This window comes from Mastomys coucha, unplaced genomic scaffold (genome assembly GCF_008632895.1).
Source record: "Mastomys coucha isolate ucsf_1 unplaced genomic scaffold, UCSF_Mcou_1 pScaffold4, whole genome shotgun sequence".
In the NCBI taxonomy this organism is placed as follows: domain Eukaryota; kingdom Metazoa; phylum Chordata; class Mammalia; order Rodentia; family Muridae; genus Mastomys; species Mastomys coucha.
In genome coordinates, this window is record NW_022196910.1 from 2,424,308 (window position 1) to 2,445,562 (window position 21,255).

Below are 21,255 nucleotides of genomic sequence, written 5' to 3' on the forward strand. Positions count from 1 at the left end.
GTCAGGGTAAGGTAGGTCAGTGGCCTGGCTTGGTGGGCTACACCTGTACTCCCTCCTCTTGGGAGACACAGGCAGGCATATCTCTGTGGGTTCAAAGCCATCCAGGCTTACACGGTGAGACCCTGCCTCAAAGTACCCATCACAACAAAAGGCTGTCTCAGAAGCTTTGTAAAGGCACTTGCAGCCAAGCCTGGCAACTTGAGTCTGACCCTAGGGATGCAGACAATCATGTGGTAGGAGGCCCGACTCCTGCAGACTGTCTTCTGACCCTATAGCTAGCTGTGGCACATGAAGAGCTGAGAGACGTTTTCTCCTCTTCCTCCCTGCTAGGAAACCCAACGTCTGGTGTAGACTGACCATAGGTGCCATGAGATTCCCACAGCCCATCAGGGTAACACTGGCATGCGTCTAGGGACTTGTCTCTTAGATCCAGAACCTCCTGTAGGGGCCTCCAAAGTAGCTCCATCTCCATCCCTTCAAACACCCTTGGGTCTATGGGCCCTCTCATGGATTTAGTCGACAAGTCACAGTGTTGGGAAATCCCAGTGACCAAGGCTGACCTGCTCCTGTCCTCACACAGCTCATGATTTAGACAACAAAATATATAAAGGCCTGGAGAGGTGGCTCAGCAACTAGGGGTAGTGGTTGCTCTTCCAGAGAGCTGGGCTTCAGTTCCTAGCACAGTCCCATGAAACTGTCTATAATTCCAGTCGCGGGGGACCTGCTGCCCTCTTCTGGCCTTCTCAGGTACTGCATACACATGGTGCACAGACATACACCCATATAGATATATATATATACACACACATATATACATATATATATATATATATAAGTCTATTTTAAAAACACACAGATAAATTAATTTATAACTGGAAAATATGGGTGATGGTGCACTGGGTTTTCTGAGACCATCCTCTCCATCCTTCTATCCACTCCAGACCCCTTCAGGTGACATCTTCCCTAACTGTCTTGGCACCACACAGTGGAGCCCCAATAGATCCACAGACTTCAGAAACCATCTTTTCCCTCACTATCCAGTGCCAGTGAGGGAGGATACTGACCTGGCCCTGGTCCCTGGCAGCCCCCAAGGATGATCCTAGGTTGGGGCAGGGTACAGGACCCTGTGTTCTCATCAGGAGCCTGCAGGAGGGAGTGGAAGGGGTGGACAGCGCTGACCTTGGCCGAGGCCTCACCCCTCACACTGGACTGCCGTGGCCTGGGCTGGGTGAATCAAAGGGCCATTGTGTGGTTGGCATGGGTTCAAGTCCCCTCTCTGCCCTGCTCCCACGTACTAGGAACCCATGAGTTCCCCAGGGACACCCTTGGTATAACTGGCCCCAGCTTAGCCTTCTCCCTCCACTCCCCTGCTGCACACTTCCTGCTGCAAAGCTCTGAGAGTCAGGTGTTCTGGGCAACGCCCCAGGACATCTGTCTGCTCAGTTTCCTAAGTGTCCCTCTCACCCATACCCAGGAGCACAGAGGAAGTGACAGACCTCTGACAGCCAGAGGCTCCTAGAGCATGAAGCCAGGTTTGGGACCAGCAGAAGAGGTCAGCGCTGACTGACAAGAGACTTGTGTGGACGTGTTTGTTTTCGTGGAGGCCAGAGGCCTGGCCCACACCCAACTGCTCTCCACCTTATGTTTTGAAATGGGGTTTCGAGCCACTAATTTAGCTATACTGTTGCCCAGGAAGCCCCAGCGACCATCCTGTGTCTACATCTCCAGCACTGGAGTATAGCTACACAGCCAGCTTTTCCCATGGGTACCAAGGGTGCTGCTCTTCATCTACATCCCAGCCTTTATCTCTTTATGATGTAAAGTCTTGTAGCTCAAGTAGGTCTAGGACTCGAGATCATTCTCCTACAACGAGGCACAAAGAAAGGATCTGGTCCAGTTTGAAAGTCTAAATGTTTGTGCCTCGGGGTAGACATATGACAGCTTAAGTGGGGCAGACAGGACAATGACCTTTAGTTATCCAGGTCCCTAGTCCAGAACCTGGAGAATCTGTCCCTTTCTCTAGTTACAAGAAACTATCAAGCTTAGGACCTTCAAAGCCTTGGGTTTGATGCCATGCACATAACCATACTAGGCTGAGGCAGGAGGATGACAAGTTCTGGCTAGCCTGGGCTGCCTCAGAAGACTGTAACTCAAAAAACAAATAGGGCCAGTCAGGTGTGGGGGCACACACCTTTAATCGATGTGAGTTCAAGGCCAACCTGGTCTACGGAGAATTACATAGTGAGATCCTGCCTCAAAACAAACAGGGTCGTAGCTACAGCTCAGCGTAGACTGGCAGGCAGCCCTAGGCTCCATCCCTGCATACTTGCCACACATACTAACATTCAGAAAGCAGAAGCAGGAATGGTCCTTGGCTGTATTTTGAGTTCAAGGCTAGGCTAGGCTACAAGGAGACCTGCCCTCTCAGTTTCTTTTTTAAGATTGGGGCTGGCCCATCCCTCTCTAGCTTTCTGGGTGAGTACACAGCTGCAGGTTGCTCCTGTCAATGGTCAGAAGCCAGCCAGGTAAGACACAGAGCCACCTGCTATGGCATCTGAAGTCCTGAATTCAGCTGTGCCTAAACTCCTTCCCAGTAAGCCGGTGTTAGTACATGGTTTCTGCAGCATCTCCAAAGAAGTGCTTTGAATTTTATTCAAATGGAGTCTTCAGGGCACAGAGAAGTAGGTTCTTAGGATTCTAGAGAGCTATGCCTGGTGTGCACTCTCCAGGGTATGGGATGTGGTTCTCTGCAGGACGTTTCAGGCCCTACACTCTGGAAATGAGAACTTGAGGCCTTCCCCCTTCAAGGAAGAAGTGACACTCAGAACCAAGGCACAGCCTAAAGATTCCATAGTGTCTCTTCTTGTGGATATCACCATGGCTCAACATCACCCACGGCTCCCTATAGCCATAGGGCAAAGTCTAGGTTTACCTATGGAAGTTCCAGGCCCTCCCTGTGTGCATCCTCCTAACAGGATCTTCCCATAGCAACTCTCCTGTGCCCCATTATGAAATCCACTCTCAAAACAAAACCAGCTCTATTTAAAATCATCTGCAAACACTTTAATATAAATAAATTTTAAAAAATTATCCCCATGTACATCTGTGTGTGTGGATATGAACATGTGGGTGCAGATACCCACAGAAGCCAGGAGAGGGTGCCAGAGCTCCTGGAGCTGGGCAGCTTTGAGCCACTTGATGTGGGAGCCAACAAAATTCAGGTCCTCTGTAAAAGTGTTTGTGTTGTTAACTGGTGAGCCTGTCTCCAGCCTAAGGGGGCCATGTTTGTGTTGTTAACCAGTGAGCCTTCCCTCCAGCATGAGGGAATCAGGCAGCTGTGTCTGTTAGAGAGAGCTGGTCCGTGCTCAGGGACAGAGGTGAGTCCTCATTCCCTCATCAGTTAAGGGCCACCGTCCCAGCAGTCATCTCTCTTGCTAGTCACTAAGTAGTATGGCCATGTGGTCTGGCTCTGGCCAGTGATACAGTGGGTGGCTCCCAGGGGACAGAGTGTCCAGCCTGTAGTGTCTGCCCAGGGCTGAGTAAAGTACAAGTATGGCTTCTGTTTGCCACAGTAACAAACTTTCAAACTTTATTTTCTGCTACGGGCCGGCGGATCTGGGCCTCCCTCAACCCGCGGGAGAAACGGGGTCCTAGTCAGGTCGACAAGGCGTAGGCGAAGAAATGATGGCAGAGACGACACATGATGTATAGGATCTAAATTTATTTCTTAGAAATGGCATCAGACTTTTACAGTCATTGCAAAAGAGAGATGGTAAACCTGGCAGCTCAATAGTTGAGGTACATCTGAGGCTATCTGAAACATACTGGGTTTAAAGCAGCAGCTATCTCCTCTGAACTGGTGCTGCATCCCCCGGGCCCAAGCGCTGGGTCCGGGGGACTGCGAGAGATACATGAATCTGAGTCCTAGCCCATCTAAGTTCTAGTGCTAGTCTTGCATGTGAGTCCAAGTCCTTCTTCTTCTCCTAGTCCTAGTATACAAAGTGAAGAGCAGGCTTAAGTAGCATACAGCAAGCAGGACAGCAAGCAGGGCAAATTACAAGAGTCACTTAGGCAAATGACCGCACATCAAGGTCAGTAGGGTCTGGTAGCTAGGTGTGAAGCAGGAGGAAGAGGAGTGGAACTCTCCCTGTTGAGGTATTTTGATATTCCTATTGCTAATTCTCTGGTTCTGCTGGAGGCAATGACCAGGAGGTTTCAATCTAGCACTTCCTGCTAACTAGCTGGGGGCAAGCAGTGGGGAGTTCCCATCTAACACTTTTAGCTAATGTCCTTGAGTGACGGAAACCCTTCATTACTCTCTAGTATGTAAAACATTTGTAACTATTGTAAACTATCTATTGCCCTAAGGAATGTACTGACCTCTGTTGCTAGCTCTGGCGAGGCAGATACTTTGAGAGAAATTGTAAGCTATGGACAGCTTGGTATTAAACTAGGATAGTTGGAAACATTGTGCTGGCCAGAAAACAATGCCCAATCTTAACCATTAACGAGTCATTTCTTGGGGTACCTTTATGCCTAAATATGAGGCCGTGTTGACAATTGGAAAGACTAATCTGGAACACGTCTGAGTTAGGGGATACCAGCGACTGTCTGAAATCCAGGAGGCACAGAACTCCTTTTGGAATCTTATTACCTCTTATCCTTTATCAGGATTTTATCCCCGATATTTTGGATGTGACTGGAGTAGACGAGTGTGCGTAGCAATTTTCCATTTTATTCCTTGACAGTGCTGGGAAAAAATCTCAGCCCTGCTCCACTGGAAACCCAGTATGTTTGGGTTCTGAGAGTAATTTTTACTACATTTCCTTGGGTATATGCATACATGGGTATGTCGGTCAAAGTGTACTGTGATGGCCAGAGAACAATTTGCAGGAGTTAGATCTTTCTTCTCACCAAGGGTCCTCAGCTGTGAGAGATCCCTGCAGCACTTAATCCACGGGGTTGTCTTATGGGCTCCAATTTTGTCAATGTCTGTTTTCTAGCACTCAGGCTTGAACCCATGTGATGTATGTGCTCTATCCTGACCATGCGCCCTCACTTAGAGGTCCTAGGCCAGTGCTCCATCCCTAAACAGTGCTTCTCTCAGCCTCACTGGGGTTTCTAGGCAGGAGCTCTGTCTCTGAGGCTACACCTCGACTCGGCTGTTGAAGACAGTTTCGCTAAGTTGCCCAGACTGCCCTGAGCTTGTGATGTTCCGGTCACGCTAGCCAGGATGACTTGTTCCAGATGTCATTCGAAGCTGGTTGCCTGTGGGTGGCGTGCTGAGCAGAGACTGAGGCCAGAGGTTAGGGAGAGCAGGGTGGGGAGTCAGAGCCACTGAACCAGATATGGGCTCTTGGAGAACACTTAGTCCTTCTGGGAACGGGACAAGCATCACACAGGTAAGACAAGCTTAGTGAGAACATGTCCCTCTGCAGATGAGGGCTGACAAAGGTAGAGCTTGCCTCTTGTGAGAAAGGAGGCTGGCAAGCCCTTGGTCTGAAGGAGGAAGAGACTCTTGCGCTGAGCTTCACAGGTCCAGCCTCTGGTCCCCACTATAGAACTTTTGAAGTCTTCCCCAGTAGGTGTCAAAGACCTAGGCAGGCACCTGTGTCTCTTGTTGACCAGAGGCCTGGATATGGATTATTCCCTCCTCCATAGTCTGCTTTACCCACCACAGAATTCACAGAGTCATCAGGTTAATAGTAAGTGGACCCCCGCAGGCTGCTGGGTCCCTATGTGCCTGATCACTTGATCCCACCCCGAAGAGCAAGAGTGGATGTGAATCTGGGTGTGGCCACTGGCAAGCAGCTAGGTGCAGAGAGTGTTCCTGTGTGTGTGTGTGTGACTGCTTGCAGCAGGCTGGGATGGAGACATTTCAGTAGCCCCCGGAAGCTCCTTGTAAAACTCAGTTGTTCGCATTTCTCCTAACCTTAGCCCTGGATAGCAGCCATATAGATTTCATTTGTGCATGACTGTTTTTCAACTGGCCTTGATGTGCATAGTTATTCTATTATATTTGACTTTCCTACTCCCTTCTCCTTCTGCTCTGGTGAATTCTGTGAAACTAGATGCTCCTTGATACAATGATTTTTGTTTGTTTGTTTGGTTGGTTTGTTGGGTTTTGTTTTTGTTTTTTGTTTGTTTGTTTTGTTTTCGAGACAGGGTTTTTCTGTGTAGCCCTGGCTGTCCTGGTACTCACTCTGTAGATGAGGCTGGCCTGAAACTCAGAAATCTGCCTGACTCTGCCTCCCAAGTGTTGGGATTAAAGGTGTGCACCACCACCACCCAGCAATGTAATGATTCTTAAACAATTAAGAACTGAGGCATGGGGCACAGCACAGCACAGTTCTAATGGCCCAGGTGCATGCTGTGTGCTCTCATCTTGGAAACAATGTAATAACTGCACAATGGTACTTCTGGAGTAATGTTTGACTTGCAAAGAAAGTTTGAAGAAATTGTGTTTAGAGATATTAGAAAATCGCTGGGCAATGGTGGCACACGCCTTTTAATCCCAGCATTTGGGAGGCAGAGGCAGGCAGATTTCTGAGTTCGAGGCCAGCCTGGTCTACAGAGTGAGTTCCAGGACAGCCAGGGCTACACAGAGAAATCCTATCTTAAAAAAAAAAAAAAAGAGAGCGAGAGATAAGTGATAGAAAATGAAACAGAGCCATACAGGGTCTATTATCAGAAAGTGAAGTAATTTACTGAGATTATGAAAAGGCATTCATATGAGAGACAAAATCATGGGATAAGGGAAAAATAGAATAAGGGAACACAAACATGGGATACTTTAATTCAGATAGGAAAAAACTATTGAAGTTATGAAATGAGTTTTGCACAACATTTGAGAGAGGTTCCTGGTCTCCTTTGGATATGTATGGGTAAGCAAGTATAGAATACATAAGATTATGTACTAGTAACTGGGCAGTGGTGGCGTATGCCTTTAATCCCAGCACTTGGGAGGCAGAGGCAGGTGGATTTCTGAGTTCAAGGCCAGCCTGGTCTACAGAATGAGTTCCAGGACAGCCAGGGATACACAGAGAAACCCTGTCTCAAAACAAAACAAAACAAAACAAAACAAAACAACAAACAAAAAATTATATACTAGCAAAACTAAGTCAAAACACTGGAACTCTTGGGAGAGTGACTTTGTGCAGTGTGCAGAAGCAGAAAGCTATTGGAACTGCTGAGTTAAGGGTTAACTTGGCTCTTTCTGGCCATTGCCTGGCAGCTTTGCTCATGTCACTTATCATTAGAGCTTCACAGGAAAATGCATGCAGCTGGCCTTGGAGCTCTGAGCGCTTAAGTATAATAAGACAAAAGTTAAAGTTTAAATAATGATAAGTTTATAATTATTATTATTTTGGCCACAGGCCTGGGAATAGGGGAAGCTTAAAACTTTGGGGAACAATTGTAATTCTTGAATTCTTGATTCTTTGTGGGGTGTGGTTATTCTTTTGAATTTGGTTTGGTAATGATTATATAATGTCTTTTTTTCTACCTGCTTTCAGAGTAACAATAAAAGACTGGGGCAAAAGAAAGGTGAGAGAGTGAGGTGTGCATGAGGCATACATGAGGTAAGTGTGGAGTGAGTGAAAGGAGAGAGAATGTGAGGTGTGTGAGAGAGAGAGTGTGAGGAGAGTGTGTGTGTATGGAAGAACAACACACAGAGTGAATGTGTGAGTGTGAGAAAGGGAGCAAATGAGAGAGGACAATCCCCAGCCTGAAGAGTACATACAGCTTCAAGCTACGAGAGAGAGAGAGAGAAAGAGAGAGAGAGAGAGAGAGAGAGAGAGAGAAAGAGAGAGAGAGAGAGAGAGAGAGAGAGAGAGCACAACTTTCAGCCTTAAAAACTTGTCTGTCAGTCTGTACCTGAAAAGCTGTCTGTGTGAGTTTATTATGTGCCTTCCAGATGTCCCTGCTTCCAGTTGAGAACTCTGATCCTGTGTCGAGGCTGGACCCTGATGTGTGTGTGTGTGTGTGTGTGTGTGTGTATGAGGAGGCCCCCAGGAGGCAAGCTCTGCCATGATTCAGAGAGAGGTTAAGTTATTTGCCCAGCCGGCAGTGGTGGCACACGCCTTTAATCCCAGCACTTGGGAGGCAGAGGCAGGCGGATTTCCGAGTTCGAGGCCAGCCTGGTCTACACAGTGACTTCCAGGACAGCCAGGACTACATGGAGAAACCCTGTCTCGAAAACCCCCAAAAAAAAAAAAAAAAAAAAGTTATTTGCCCAAAGACACAGCAATGGCCTGATGGGAGGTTCACCCATGCCCACTGCCCAATAAATGCCGGACTTCCCTGAGCTGCTCAGAGGCAGGTATCTCCATTGAATATTGGTGTGTTTAAAATGATCCAGGGGCTGCTTTGAAGCCTCTCTGCCTCACCTCTCTTGGCTCTAGCGGGATAACTAGTTCCCATTGATGGGAGCCATGTGCCCTCTGGTGGTCAATGCCGGAATGAGTGGGAATGAGGACAGAAAGAAGGCTAGGTGTGAAGGTTGAATGTCCACTTTTTTGTTTGTTTGTTTGTTTGTGTTTTTCGAGACAGGGTTTCTCTGTATAGTCCTGGCTGTCCTGGAACTCACTCTGTAGACCAGACTAGCCTCGAACTCAGAAATCCGCCTGCCTCTGCCTCCCAAGTGCTGGGATTAAAGGTGTGCGCCACCACTGCCTGGCGAATGTCCACTTCTTCCAGGAATCCTAACTCTGAGTAACTCCTATTCTTTCTTCAAAACTCTGATTGCAATGTATCCTCCTTACTCCCAGGAAGTCATTCTTGTGTCATCAGAGATACCCAAGGTCAATCTAGAGTCCGAGCCCCCCCTCCAGCCCCTGCCTTATGGTGCTGAGATATTTGTGTGTATTTCACAGATGCTAGATGAATGTTGAGCAAATAAGTAAATAAATACAGGAACTAACCTCAGAAACATTCTGGACCTAGCCTAGATGACGACGCAGGCTTCATTCACTCCTGAAGAGTCACACGGGGTGCCTGCGGGCTAGAGGATCCTCCTTCCACCAGAGAATGGATCCCTTCTTCATCCTTATCTCGGGTTTTGTGGGACGCCTGATGTGTATCGTCCCTTCTGCCCGGCGCCGTCTTTACAGTTTATCAGGTGCACGTAGTGTGACCGCGTGAGAAGGCAACATTGTTGCTGAGATTTATACACGAGAAGCAAAGTTGCATGGGAGTCTGGGGGACCGTGCACTTGGAGAGGCACAGACAATGCAAGCAAATATCCACAGGCAAGCTTGTCTGGTGGGCTAAACGAGGGGAAGAAAGCAGGGAAAAGAGGGCTTGGTGGTTTGAAGAAGAGGAGTCTCTTAGGCCCCGCCCCTCACCTTGGCTATTTAGGGACAGCCCTAACAACCTAAGCCATTGCCAAGGCAACCAAGTCCTGCCCCTCGAGGAGTCGGCTTCGCGGCTGTACTTGGCTTTCCGAGGTTCCTACATCCAATCCCGGATGCCGGAGAAACTCAGCCCTGTAGACTGCGTCCCGGCTCCGGATATAGTCACCCGCCTTCAGGCTGGTCCATCCTGGTTGCCAAGAAGACGGCCCCGCAAACCTGGAGCTCCGCCTCCAGGCTCACGCCAAGTTCCTAGGCGGATTCCAGGATTGGTCCAGGCACTGCGTCGTCACCATGGAAACCCGGCCCCGCCCTGCGCAGGCTCAGACTGAGGACCCTAAAGCTTTGCAGTTGCCTACAGGTTATAACCTACCCCGGGTTGCCAAAGAGACATCCCGACCCCACGAAGGCCCTGCCCCTTGGTCGCTGAGGCTTCCACGAGGCCCCGTCCCACCCAGGTTACCAAAAAGAGTCTCCTCCCCCACGTAGCCCCTCCGCTCGCTGGCCCCCCATCTCTGGCTTCTCCTGCACCGCCTAAAGTCGTCGCCAAGGCGACCCGCCTTCGCGCTTTCCCCTGAACTTCCGCACTCTTCAAGCGTGACTCCGCCCTTTCCACCCCCCCAATTGCCAAGACCTCTAGGCTCCGCCTACACCGGATAGACCACGCCCCCAAGGTGCTCCGCAGATTTGACCCTCACCTCCGTCCGGGTTCTTAAAGAGACAAGGCTCCGCCGCCTCGCCCCCAGGCTCCGCCCCACACTCTCGACCCGGGTCTCCCGCTTCCGGCAATACTTACTTTGTCCTAGTGCGGCCACCGTTCTCCACGAGACAGCCCCCCGCGGCGCGTTGCCCGCGTTCCTCCGCGAGCCCCACGCCTGCCGTGCGTGCCGTGCGTGCCATGCGTGAGCGTGCGCGGGCGCGTCGGCCGGCGAGAGAGCAGCAAACGGCCGGCGGCAGGCGCCGCGCGGGGGGCGGGCGGCGCGGAGGCGGCGGTGGTCATGGCCGAGGCGTCGCCGCAGCCCGGACGGTACTTCTGCCACTGCTGCTCGGTGGAGATCGTGCCACGCCTGCCGGTGAGACCCGGGCGGGAGGGCAGTGAAGCTGTGCGCGCGAGGCTGGCTAGAGGGGAAATTGAGACCCGGAGGCGTGCGAGCAGCGTGGCGGGCAGGTCCGAGAACCCAGGGCGGCGGCGGCGTCGCCCGAGGGACGCGGGGTTGGTCGGACCCGGTTGGGATCGGAAGCTGAGCTCCGCGCTGGGGACGGCCGCGGAGCGCGTGGCCAGGACGCGGGGGCGCGCAGCGCGGCCTCGAGCGCCGCCCCGGGCCTCGCTGCTGCGCCCAGAGGAGCTGCGAATCCGACGGCAGAGCTGGAGGGTCTGGGCAGGTCGTACCTGCACCCGCTTGCCTGTTACAGGCCTTGTGCTAAGGCTTCAGTGTGGCTTTGACCAGTTTGCACCCCCAGGTCCCCACCTGGCTGTCTCCTGGCTGCCGCCTCCTTCCTTGTAGCTTTGGACATGTGTATCCCGAGGATCCTGCCTGGGTGTCCTGCATCTTCTCCAGTTCAAGGTGGTTTTGGCTAGGTGCATGCCAGGGATCCTGCAAGTTTCTTGAGAGTGACTTTGACTAGGCTTGTATCCCCAGACCTTTCCTTCCCTAGGTCGTTGTGGCCAGCCCCATGCCTGATGGGTAACTCTTAGGTTCCCAGGACAGAACCCTCCCACCTTCCAGGCATGCCTTGTTTCCTACCCAGGTTTGAGGCTCACGCCTGGAAAGGTTCATCTCTCTGTACTTGCAACCTACCGTGGCCTTTCCAGGCGGAGCGTGGAGCCTGCTCCTGCTCTTCGAGGTGGAAGCCTGGGTGGGTCCTTGAAGAAGTGGTAGCTAGTCTGGCGTAAGCCACACTACCGTTGCAGAGAAGGTGGCAGAGTGGCATCTGGATCAGCCAGAGTCTGTCAGGGTGTAGGGGTGTGTGGTGAGACTTGCTGTAGTTCTTTGTGGTCTCTGCACAACCCCCCCCCCCATGGTGACACCGTGACATTCTTCTTAACTCCAAGAATTCAGGTGGTGGCACATAACTTTATTTCAGCACTTGGGAGGCAGAGGCAGGCCGATGTCTGTATTTGAGGCCAACCAGTGAGTTCCAGGACAGCCAGGAACCCTTTCTAGGAAGGGGAGGCAGCTTGGAGAATAGTGTCTGGGGTGCCAGGTGAATCTAGAACATAGGAATCTCTCTGATTGTTATTTCTGCTTCTGTTTTCTGTGCCTCAGCCTTGTCTCCCCGGATCTGCCCTGACCCCGACCCCCCCCCCACCCCATCAGTATCAGGGATTACCCTGGACTGGGGACTGTGCTGCCCCTCAACACCATTGTGGGCTCTGGGAACTGTTTTCTGTGGGGAGATGGCCTGACCCAGGTGTACACCTAACTGCTGGGTTTCCTTACTGGGACCAGTGTAGCACCGGGTTCTGGCCCTGTGTCCTTGAATAAGGAGGACCCTGACCTTTCAACTGCCACTGTGCCTGGCAAGAGCCTCCCTGTAAACCCCAGTGACCCAGCGTGGTCTTTGTTCTTACAGGGTTTGTGTAGGCCAGCCAGTCAGGGAGTGACAAGTGTTTAAACAGAGCATGGGGGATGTTTTGTTTTGTTTCTCTAGATAGGGTTTCTCTGCGTAACAGCTCTGGCTGTCCTGGAACTCACTCAGGCTGGCCTTGAATTCACAGAGATCTGCTTGCCTCTGCCTCTCAAGTACTGAGAGTAAAGGCATGTTCCACCACCACCTGGCCAGCACGGGTGATTTTTGTATGAGCACCTAGTATGGGCAAGAGAGCAGGGGCAGGTCTGCGGGTTCAGTGAGACTTGCCGTGGCCCACATTACGGAATTGGACACGTATGCAGTTGTAATGACAGCTGCCTCTTAGACCCCTGAGGTCATTGCCAGAGACACCCACTTCTAGTGGTGGCAACTTTGCAGGCCCTGTGCTACCTCTTGCTGTTCTGGTCTAGGGTCAGGCGGCTCTCAGTTCAGGGCTGCTTGTCAGCTGTAGCCCCAAGCACAACCTGGGTGCATCAGTTGCCCATTGTGCTGCTCACCCCAGACAAGTGAGCAGGGCTCTAATGCAGTAGCTCTCTGCCTTCCTAGTGCTGGGACACTTTAATAGAGTTCCTCGTGTGGTGACCCCCAACTATAAAATTATTTTGTTGCTACATCATAACTATAATTATGCTACTGTTATAAATTGTAATGTAAATACATCATACAGCAACTCTCACTACGCACCCCTACACCCTGGCAGATTATCTGATATGGGACCCCTGTAAAAGGATCCTTCAGCCCCAGAGAAGTTTCGACCCACAGGTTGAGAACAGCTATTCTAATAGGTAGCTTGTGTCAGTGCCTGTGCAGCTGTGGCTGCCAGGCAGTGGCAGAGCTTCAGGGTGTTGGGGAGATGGTTTGTCTGGGAACGTGTCAGCAGGAAGCAGATGAGTTGGCTAGAGGTGTGGGCAATGCGAGCCTAGACTTGATCCTCTCCTGGGTGTGTTGGTGGAGGCCATGTGATATACAGGTGTGGACTCGGGGTATCCATGGGCAGGCACCTGCAGACTGGCTCCTCGTTTTACCTGCTCATGGGTCCAGGGAAGCCGATGCCTGCTGCTTGTGTGAGCACAGTGCCTGGCATGGGGTCAAGCATGAGTGAACCTGGCCTGGGTCCTGGGCAGAGACACTCCTACAGACAGGGTCCCAGCCATAGTTGAGGTGTTCAGTTTTCCTAGTAGGAGACCAGAGGGCAAGGCCATGTGCTGTGCAAGGTGCTGCATAGACTGGTGAGACGGGTAGTGGCTGGCTTCAGGGGATATGTCACACGCACATGACCAAAAATGACGATTTTATACTAGGAGCCTTGGGCAGAGAGCTCGATCTGTGGCTCCCCATGTCTCACAACCCATCAGTTCCAGAAGCTGCGAATCCTCTGCAGACTAGGGGCAGGACAGAGGTGTGCAGACCAGTAACACTGTGGCCAAAGGTCCTGGAAATGAGTCTTCTGTAGCCCACCTCAGCCCCCACCCCACCCCGCCTGTCCTGTAAGCACTCAGAATGGTCATCTGAGTGTAGGGCACCCTGTGCCCTATGATGTCCTACAGTCAGTCTGACACTGTAAGGGTGGGAGTGGGGTCTTCTCTGGGCAGGATGTTACTGGGACCATTGAGACAGCTGCTCCCAGGAGCAGAGTAACCAGGATCGGGCAAGGCATAATGGCCTTTGCTGGGTGACCTTTGGCATTAGCTGCTGCAAGGGGTGAGAGCCGGTAGCTACCTGACAGACATTTGGCAATGGATGCAAGCTGACCCCAACCATGTCCCTGGGCTGCAGCCAGTGAAGGGTGGCTGGATGTGGGGGTTAAGCAGATGCGCCCGACCATGTGTATTTTGATGTTTTACTGTGCCAGGGAGGTGGCACCTATAGTGGGACCACCCAGTTGTCATGAGGCCTGCCCTGGGCCTGCTTGCTGTCTCAGGTCAACTCAGTCACTCTGGCATTGCCCTGGTGACTAGTGGCATGCCCCTTTACTTGTTCATGGCAGTTCAGCTGTGGAGGTGTGTCTGCAGGGGTGGTGAGCAGGCCTTATGTGTCAGATTGCCTGCTCTACTCCTGTCCAACAGCCTACAAGCTAGCTGCCTTTGGTGGCCCGTGCTGTGTGAATCCCAGTGGTCAGGCCTGTGGCCACTCTTGCTTTAGGATCCATTGTGTCAATACGAGGCCTATGGTCATGGCTACTTGCCTGCACCAGTGCCTTAATACTTGACAGCTGTGGCCTTGTAGGAAGCATGCTCTGCTCTTTTTGGGACTTCCTGTGTGTGGTGGCATCCCCAGAGGTGACTCAGCCCAGAAGCACAAGTGTGGCAGGTGATTGGTATCAGGAAGGCAGTGCCTGGTTTTTAGGCTTTTCCTCTTGCTGTCCTACATGGGCTCCTAGCTGTCTACGTCCTACCATTGTGTGTCTGAAGATGGGGCTGCAGGTCCTGTCACTGTGGGGTGCATAGGAGGTCTTGTCTAAGGCAGTAGTGGGAAGTCACTGAAACAACAATTAGGCTATGGGAAGAAGATTACTGTCCTCACTGCCCTGAGTGCCTCAGACCCCGACTACACAGAACTGCCATATGTGGCTTGGAATGGGTAGCCAGACTGACCTTGCCATTCCCACAGGATTACATCTGCCCAAGGTGCGAGTCTGGCTTCATCGAGGAGCTTCCAGAAGAGACCAGGTAGTGCCTGCGGCTGGGGGTGGGGGGGTGCGGTCTTGGGACCTTGGCATTCACTGTCCTGGGGACCCAGGAGGGGCTTCAGCAGCAATTGACGGGCTCTTTCTTCCTGTGCAGGAACACAGAAAATGGCTCGGCCCCCTCCACTGCCCCCACCGACCAGAACCGGCAGCCATTTGAGGTGAGTCAGGGTCTCTGGTCCCAGGCCCACCAGTCCTGCATGTTGGTGGTGATCTTACTGGTTCAACTGTTGTCTCCCGTTTGTGGGATGGCTAAGGACTCTGCCTCTGCTGTGTGTGGGACTGGCAGGCTCACTGCATCCTCTCCACAGAATGTGGACCAGCACCTGTTCACGCTGCCACAGGGATACAGCCAGTTTGCTTTTGGCATCTTCGACGATAGCTTTGAGATTCCCACGTTCCCTCCTGGGGCCCAGGCTGATGATGGCAGGGACCCTGAGAGCCGACGGGAGAGAGAGCACCAGTCTCGGCATCGGTATGGGGCCCGGCAGCCCCGTGCCCGCCTCACTGCCCGGCGGGCCACTGGCCGGCATGAAGGTGTCCCCACGCTGGAAGGGTGAGTGGTGGGCATGCGGTAGCTGGTGAAGGCTCTGCTACCACTGTGGAACATACAGACATGGGAGGCAAGCACACTCCACTGACCCTGAGTCTCCATGCTCCCTTAAGAGCCTCACTTGGCTGCCTATGGGAGCCATCTGGCCACCTCTCTCCCAAGGAGCCTGGGTCACCCACAGGCATTGAGTGCAACACTCCCAATTCCGAGTGGAAGTGGGATAGTCTAGGTTCCACACCTTCGGGGCATGCATGCCCCATGGCCTCTGTCTCCCAGGAATCCCTGTGAAATAGTTGCACCCAATGGCTTCCTCACCATTGGTAGGAGAGCACATGCCATCATCTCAGCACCTGAGTGGTGGAGACAGAAAGGTCACTGCTGATTGAAGGCTAGCTTGGTCTGCTTAGTGAGTTGGAGGGTAGTCTGGGCTGCAGAGCAAGCCTATATTTTTATTTTAATTTTTTTTTTCTTTTTGGTTCTTCAAGACAGGGTTTCTCTGTGGAGCCCTGGCTGTCCTGGAACTCACTCTGTAGACCAGGCTGGCCTCAAACTCAGAAATCCACGAGCAAGCCTATCTTGTGAGGTGGTCTGCAGGCCCCTGTGACACTGTCTCTCCCACAGGATCATCCAGCAGCTCGTGAATGGCATCATCTCTCCAGCCGCTGTACCCAGCCTGGGCCTTGGTCCCTGGTGAGTAGGGGACGGGTGCCCGGCCCCTCCTACCCTGCGCCCCCTGACCCGGCCTCTCCCCCCAGGGGCGTCCTGCACTCGAACCCAATGGACTACGCTTGGGGGGCCAACGGCCTGGACGCCATCATCACGCAGGTACAGCTGGCCACCCAGCATCTGTGGGGGGCCAAGAGGCCAGCCTAGTACAGCAGATGGGGTGCTGCACTGTAGCACCAGAGGCCCAAGCATCTTGTTCTCTGGTGTCAAGATAGCTCTGGCCAATCCTTTCTTGCCCTCCCCTCCTGAAGGGTGCCTGCTGTCCTAGGGTGCACAGTGGCCTGTACCAGAGCTGTACACCTTACACACCCTGAGATTTAATGGGCCTGGTCTTGCTGATTTGCAACTGCAGAGCTGGGCAAGTGGAGACTCCCCACCCCCTCCCCCACCCCATTGAGAACCGTGCCCCCGCCTCAGGCCCCTCTTCCTTCTTGTCTTTCAGCTCCTCAATCAGTTTGAGAACACCGGCCCCCCACCTGCAGACAAGGAGAAGATTCAGGCTCTCCCCACAGTCCCAGTCACAGAGGAGCACGTGGGTATGCTCATGGAGTTGGTGGACAAAGTCCCGGGGGACTTTCCCTGCTTCTGCATGCCTCTCACTGACTTGCTTCCTCACCAGGCTCAGGGCTAGAGTGCCCAGTGTGCAAAGAAGACTACGCGCTGGGTGAGAGTGTGCGGCAACTGCCCTGCAACCACCTGTTCCACGACAGCTGCATCGTGCCCTGGCTAGAGCAGGTGACTGCCTCCAGCTCAGGCCGTGCACACAGGCCTCAGTGCAGGCCCAGACTCTTAACTGCAGACATAACACTAGCCACAACTCTCTTGACCAGATCGTTCTTCCCCTTAGCCCTGAGACTACCTTACCGTGACTGTCTCCAGCTCAGGCCTCCTTCAGACGCACCTGAACCCTCATTCACTGTAGCCCTGGCTTTTCTCTGACCCTGCCCTTGCTGATGTGCCCATCTGCCACCCTGAGCCACTGCCATACAGCCATCTTACTTGGATCCTCAACTCAGACCCAGACTGCCACAACTCATGGCTAACTAATCCACACACTGTCCCTGAGCCAGACTGCCTGGGACCCTGATTTTAGCCTAGGCCCTGACCCGTGCTTGAACCCTTACCCTGACTCAGAACCTAATTGTATCCTTGGCCCTCCTCTCCCTCTCCAGCATGACAGCTGCCCGGTCTGCCGCAAAAGCCTCACTGGACAGAACACAGCCACCAACCCCCCGGGCCTGACTGGTGTTGGTTTCTCCTCCTCGTCGTCGTCCTCCTCTTCCAGCTCACCCAGCAACGAGAACCCAGCCACAAGCAACTCCTGAGTCCTACTGGGCCATCCCTCGGGGTTGGTCATCCCACCCATCCCAGGTGCCTCAGCACCAACCGCCATGGCCGTGGACTAGAGGTGCTGCCCATGGTGGCCGGCAGCACCTGGCGGGCCCCAGGCTGCAGGCAGGCTCGGACTTGGCCATGGCTGCTCCTTTTTGGAGGTGTGCACATGGATCCCATGTCCCCAGCAGGCGCCTTCAGTCCGTCTTTAACCTCACCCTCCAAATGTTCAACGGCAGAAGGGTTTTTATGATTTTAAATTATTACTGCTTTGAAATAAATGGACGTTTGAGCCACGTGCGGCCATGCATGATCTGTGGAGAGTCAGCAGAACTGTCAACAGGTCCAGCCTGCCACATGCCCCTGGAGACAGGGCCAGCACCCAGCCAGCGCCGGCCTCGGGACCACGAGGGTGACCAGCAGACCCAGCAACAAACTGCTCCAGCAGACTTTTTTTTTTTTTTTTTAAGGGAAATGTGTGTTATCTGGAAAGCTATTTAAAATACACCTACTCAAAAAAGCAGAGCCCATGGCTTGGCGTCTTCCTTCAGCCAGGGTGTCCAGGACTGCATGGTGGGGCAATGCACAGGGTGGGTTGGAGCTTCTGGCAACCTGGCGCCTGATGGAACCCAGCCCTCTGCACTGGCTGATAGGAGGCAAGATCTGAAGACTGCTCCCAGAGCTGCTTGGGTGGGAAGCTGCCTGGTACAAGCCCTGCAGGGGGTGACCAGGCAGTGGGCCTGTAGTCTCTTATCACACACTTGTCTTTGGTTGGAGCGATGGACTTGCAACATGTATGACAGCACGTCTACATACGCCCCACCAGGATTACCGTGGCTGAGCAAGTCCCTAGCCCTCCTGCTCCCAAGCTGCCACGGAGACAACCCAGAACACCCCTACAGCCCAAAGTAGTCACTGCTGTTGGCAATGCTAGGACCTACCCATCCTGCCCTCAAGTTAAGGACGTGAAGAGGATCACGTTACCTCAGCTCTGTGCTGGAATTGTTGCCTTCTATCCTGCCATAGTCTGGGGCATAAGTCTTGGCTTCCGCAGGTCGATGGTGCTTAAATGACAAAGCCTGTAGCAGGGAGGATGCCACCTACAGGTGCTGTGGAGACTGCCGTTCCCTGGAGATGCTGAAATGATAGCCTTGGCCTTCCCTGCCAAGGACCCGAGCATCCGTTCTGAAAGCTCTTAGCACGGTGCATGGGTCCTGCCACCGACAAGCAACCATGCACACCGAGGCTCAAAACATTTATTGTTGATGGCCACCCGACACTGGCCTCCTCAGGCTGTGATCCGTGGGGGGGGAGAGGGGCAGGCTGTCCCTCCTAGTGACTCCAGGGAACTTAGGCATTGAACACAGTGTTCAGAGGCCCCACATTAGCCTGGCATGGTGCTGCATGTCTTTAATCCCAATACTCAGGAGGCAGAGACAGGCAGATCTCTTCAAGTTCCAGGCCAGTGTAGTCTACTTAGTGAATTCCAGGGTTATGTAGAGACCATGTCTCAAAAAAACATTTTTTTTTTTTATGTGTATGGGTGCAGGGTATGTGCACATGAGTGCAGGTGCCTGCAGAGAATAGAAAAGGGAGTCAGGCTCTCGGGTGGGAGATACGGGTGGTTATGAGCTGCCTGAGGTGGGAGAACTAAACTCAGGCCCCCTGGAAGAACAAGAAGTGCTTTTAACTCCAGTCGCATACTCTGGTCCCATGAGCTAATCTGTGTTCCTGCTGACCTGGGCCCTGCCCTCTGCAACATGTCCACCCTCCCTGGTCCTCCCTGTCTACTTTCTTTATCCACCTGGTGTGTCCTCACCTCCAAGCCTCTCCGTGCTGTGCCCAGAGCGTTCTCACCTCCAAACTAGATGGATGCAAGCTGCCAGTTCTGTGTATCCCCCTGAGTGTTGGCTTCACTTGCAGTGACCCTGCCGTGTCTCCATGTCCAGCAGCCAGTGGGCACCCAGCTTGTGACATAAAGACGTGTGTGGGCCCAGGGTCTCTGGCCTGGTCTTTGGCTGCTCAGCTCCAGATTTTCCAGGCCCTGTGTGCCACCCATGCCTCCTGAACCATCGGCAGGCCCTTCAAGACGAGACCAGGACTGGCAGGAAGTGTGTGGACAGTTGGTGCCGTCGTGTCCGTCTGCCTTGCCTGGGAATGCCCTGGCTGTCAAGTGCCAAGAACATGGGTCGGCCGTGGTGCCTCCAACGTCGGGAGGCGTATGTGTTGTAGCCGTTCTCCTCGATGCGCTCCTGGAACCTACAGTCCACAGTGTAGACCCGCTGCAGGGCGGATGCATGAGACTGGCTATGTGCACCATTGACCATTACCACCCAGTAGCTGCCCACCGCCAGTCACTCACCGACCCATAGAGGCGGCCCCTGTGATTCATGGCCACATAGAAGCCTGAGTACACAGCTTTGATCACCACAGTCCCCACACGGACAGAACGTATCTCAACAATACCTGAGTGGGAACAGGAGAGGGTGGTCAGGCAGCAGCCACACTTGGGCTCTTCAGTTCCCATCACTACTGTGTCTCCAACCCCAGCTGGCATGGACCCTGAAGACTAAGGAACACAGACTGGCCAGAGAAAACCTGGGGCGCCAGGCTATGCTTAAGCACCAATGTAGACCGTCTGCTTCTGCTTGGGCACTAACTATGCTCTGTGCTTCATGGAGCCTATACAACCCTGGGGGTGGGGTGCCAACTATACCTACTTCTAGAAGGGAAGCTGCCCAGGATTGGAAGAACCAGCTTTGGACTTCATCTGTCTGTTCAACCCTCTGTGACCATCCCTGGCAAGCCCTAGCTGGCTCTGAGTCTCAGCTTTCCTCCAGGAAGGGGGTTCAGGGAAGGGTTGAATCCCACCACAGGCCTCACACTGGGGACATCAGCCACACCATTCTTCACCATCCCTCCCGGCCCTGAAAGGAGTACCTCTGCTTCACCCCAGGGGAAGGCCTATGACGGTGCCATCTTGGTTCACAGTGCATGCTCTTGGCCAGCACCACACAGGAACTACCAAGTTAAGGAGGGAAGAGTCCCATCCCCACAGAGCCTGCCATCTGTCACCCCCATCCTTATCTAGGTGGGATCTAAATCTCAGACATACTGAAGGGCCAGGTCACTCAGCTGGGCCTCTTCCTCAGCCTGGGGCCACCCCGCCTGGCTGTGCTACCATGGATGGACCTGCCCAGCCAGTCCCCTGTCATAGCCCTCGTCCTGTGTGGCCTAATGAGGGCCTTGGAACCCAGATGAAAGCCACTGGGATGGGCAGTGCCCTGTCACCTGCCCAGGGCTGAGCTCAAACCCTCCCAGGAACTCTGCCCGAGTTTAGCACCAGAGAAGCTGGCTGTGGCCTCCCCATCACCCCCAGCATTCTCCTCACGCTGGCCTCTCCTATTATCACATACATGCCACAAGCACTTATGGAAGCCCTTCTGTATGCAAAGGTCCTTCTTAGCAGGACCTTGAGATCAGGGTATCCCCTCTTACCTCATTTGCCAAATAGGGATGTCTGGGAACAGAGAGAACCCCAATGCAGGCAGCTCACGATCCCAGGAGGAATCCCTCTTCATCAGTTTGCCCTGTAAGTAGGCCACTGACCCCACCCAGCAGCCCCTGCTTTGCTTAGGAGCCCGTGGGATGTGTGCCCATCTCTCTCCCTGCTGCCCCAGCACTCACTGTCCTGGCCGTGCCGCCAACGCGTCCCCTGCACCCGACCACCAGGGTCCATACGCAGAAAAAAGTGGGTGGAGGAGAAGAGGCGGCGCCAGCGTACGTCGCCCTCCAGATGCGGGTATCCGCCCGGAGCTCCCGGTGCCCGCGCCAGCAGCAGCCAGGCTAGGCCCAGCCAGAGGCGGCGGCGCATCCCGACCTGTGCCCGGCAGCGCGCGGTGTTCCAGCTGCACTGTCGGGAGCGGGGTTAGGGTTGCTGTCGTCCAATGGGCGCTTGGGGGCGGGGCCTCGACTCCACATGCGGGTTCTGTGGGCTCCTGTTTGTCCCTAGTCCA

At 53.5% G+C, this 21,255-nt stretch overlaps 2 protein-coding genes and 1 long non-coding RNA gene across 6 annotated transcripts; 1 reads left to right on the forward strand and 2 right to left on the reverse strand.

Moving 5' to 3' along the window:
- Window positions 1–4,719: 4,719 nt before the first annotated feature.
- Window positions 4,720–10,132, reverse strand: LOC116076065. Its single transcript, XR_004112798.1, has 2 exons — window positions 8,922–10,132; window positions 4,720–5,293 (listed from the first exon to the last, which is right to left on the reverse strand). It is a non-coding gene; the product is annotated as an uncharacterized LOC116076065 (long non-coding RNA).
- A 96-nt stretch (window positions 10,133–10,228) lies between these two features.
- Rnf126 (ring finger protein 126) lies at window positions 10,229–17,552 on the forward strand. The gene is made up of 9 exons (XM_031349642.1): window positions 10,229–10,423; window positions 14,553–14,611; window positions 14,726–14,789; window positions 14,940–15,184; window positions 15,803–15,871; window positions 15,937–16,006; window positions 16,350–16,443; window positions 16,527–16,642; window positions 17,080–17,552. The coding sequence occupies exons 1-9, from the start codon at window positions 10,349–10,351 to the stop codon at window positions 17,230–17,232; spliced, it is 945 nt and encodes a 314-aa protein (XP_031205502.1). The 5' UTR covers window positions 10,229–10,348; the 3' UTR covers window positions 17,233–17,552.
- Window positions 17,553–18,482: 930 nt separating this feature from the next.
- Fgf22 (fibroblast growth factor 22) lies at window positions 18,483–21,171 on the reverse strand. 4 transcript variants are annotated; one of them, XR_004112796.1, is made up of 4 exons: window positions 20,927–21,171; window positions 19,602–19,705; window positions 19,097–19,521; window positions 18,772–18,813 (listed from the first exon to the last, which is right to left on the reverse strand). XR_004112796.1 is itself a non-coding variant. In XM_031349644.1 (3 exons), exons 1-3 carry the CDS (start codon window positions 21,111–21,113, stop codon window positions 19,409–19,411), a joined length of 381 nt encoding a protein of 126 aa, XP_031205504.1. In that variant the 5' UTR covers window positions 21,114–21,171; the 3' UTR covers window positions 18,483–19,408. The 4 variants fall into 4 exon arrangements, 2 of the variants coding, with proteins under 2 accessions (XP_031205504.1, XP_031205503.1); XM_031349644.1 differs by having other exon boundaries at window positions 18,483–19,498; XM_031349643.1 differs by having other exon boundaries at window positions 18,483–19,521.
- Between the last annotated feature and the right edge of the window lie 84 nt (window positions 21,172–21,255).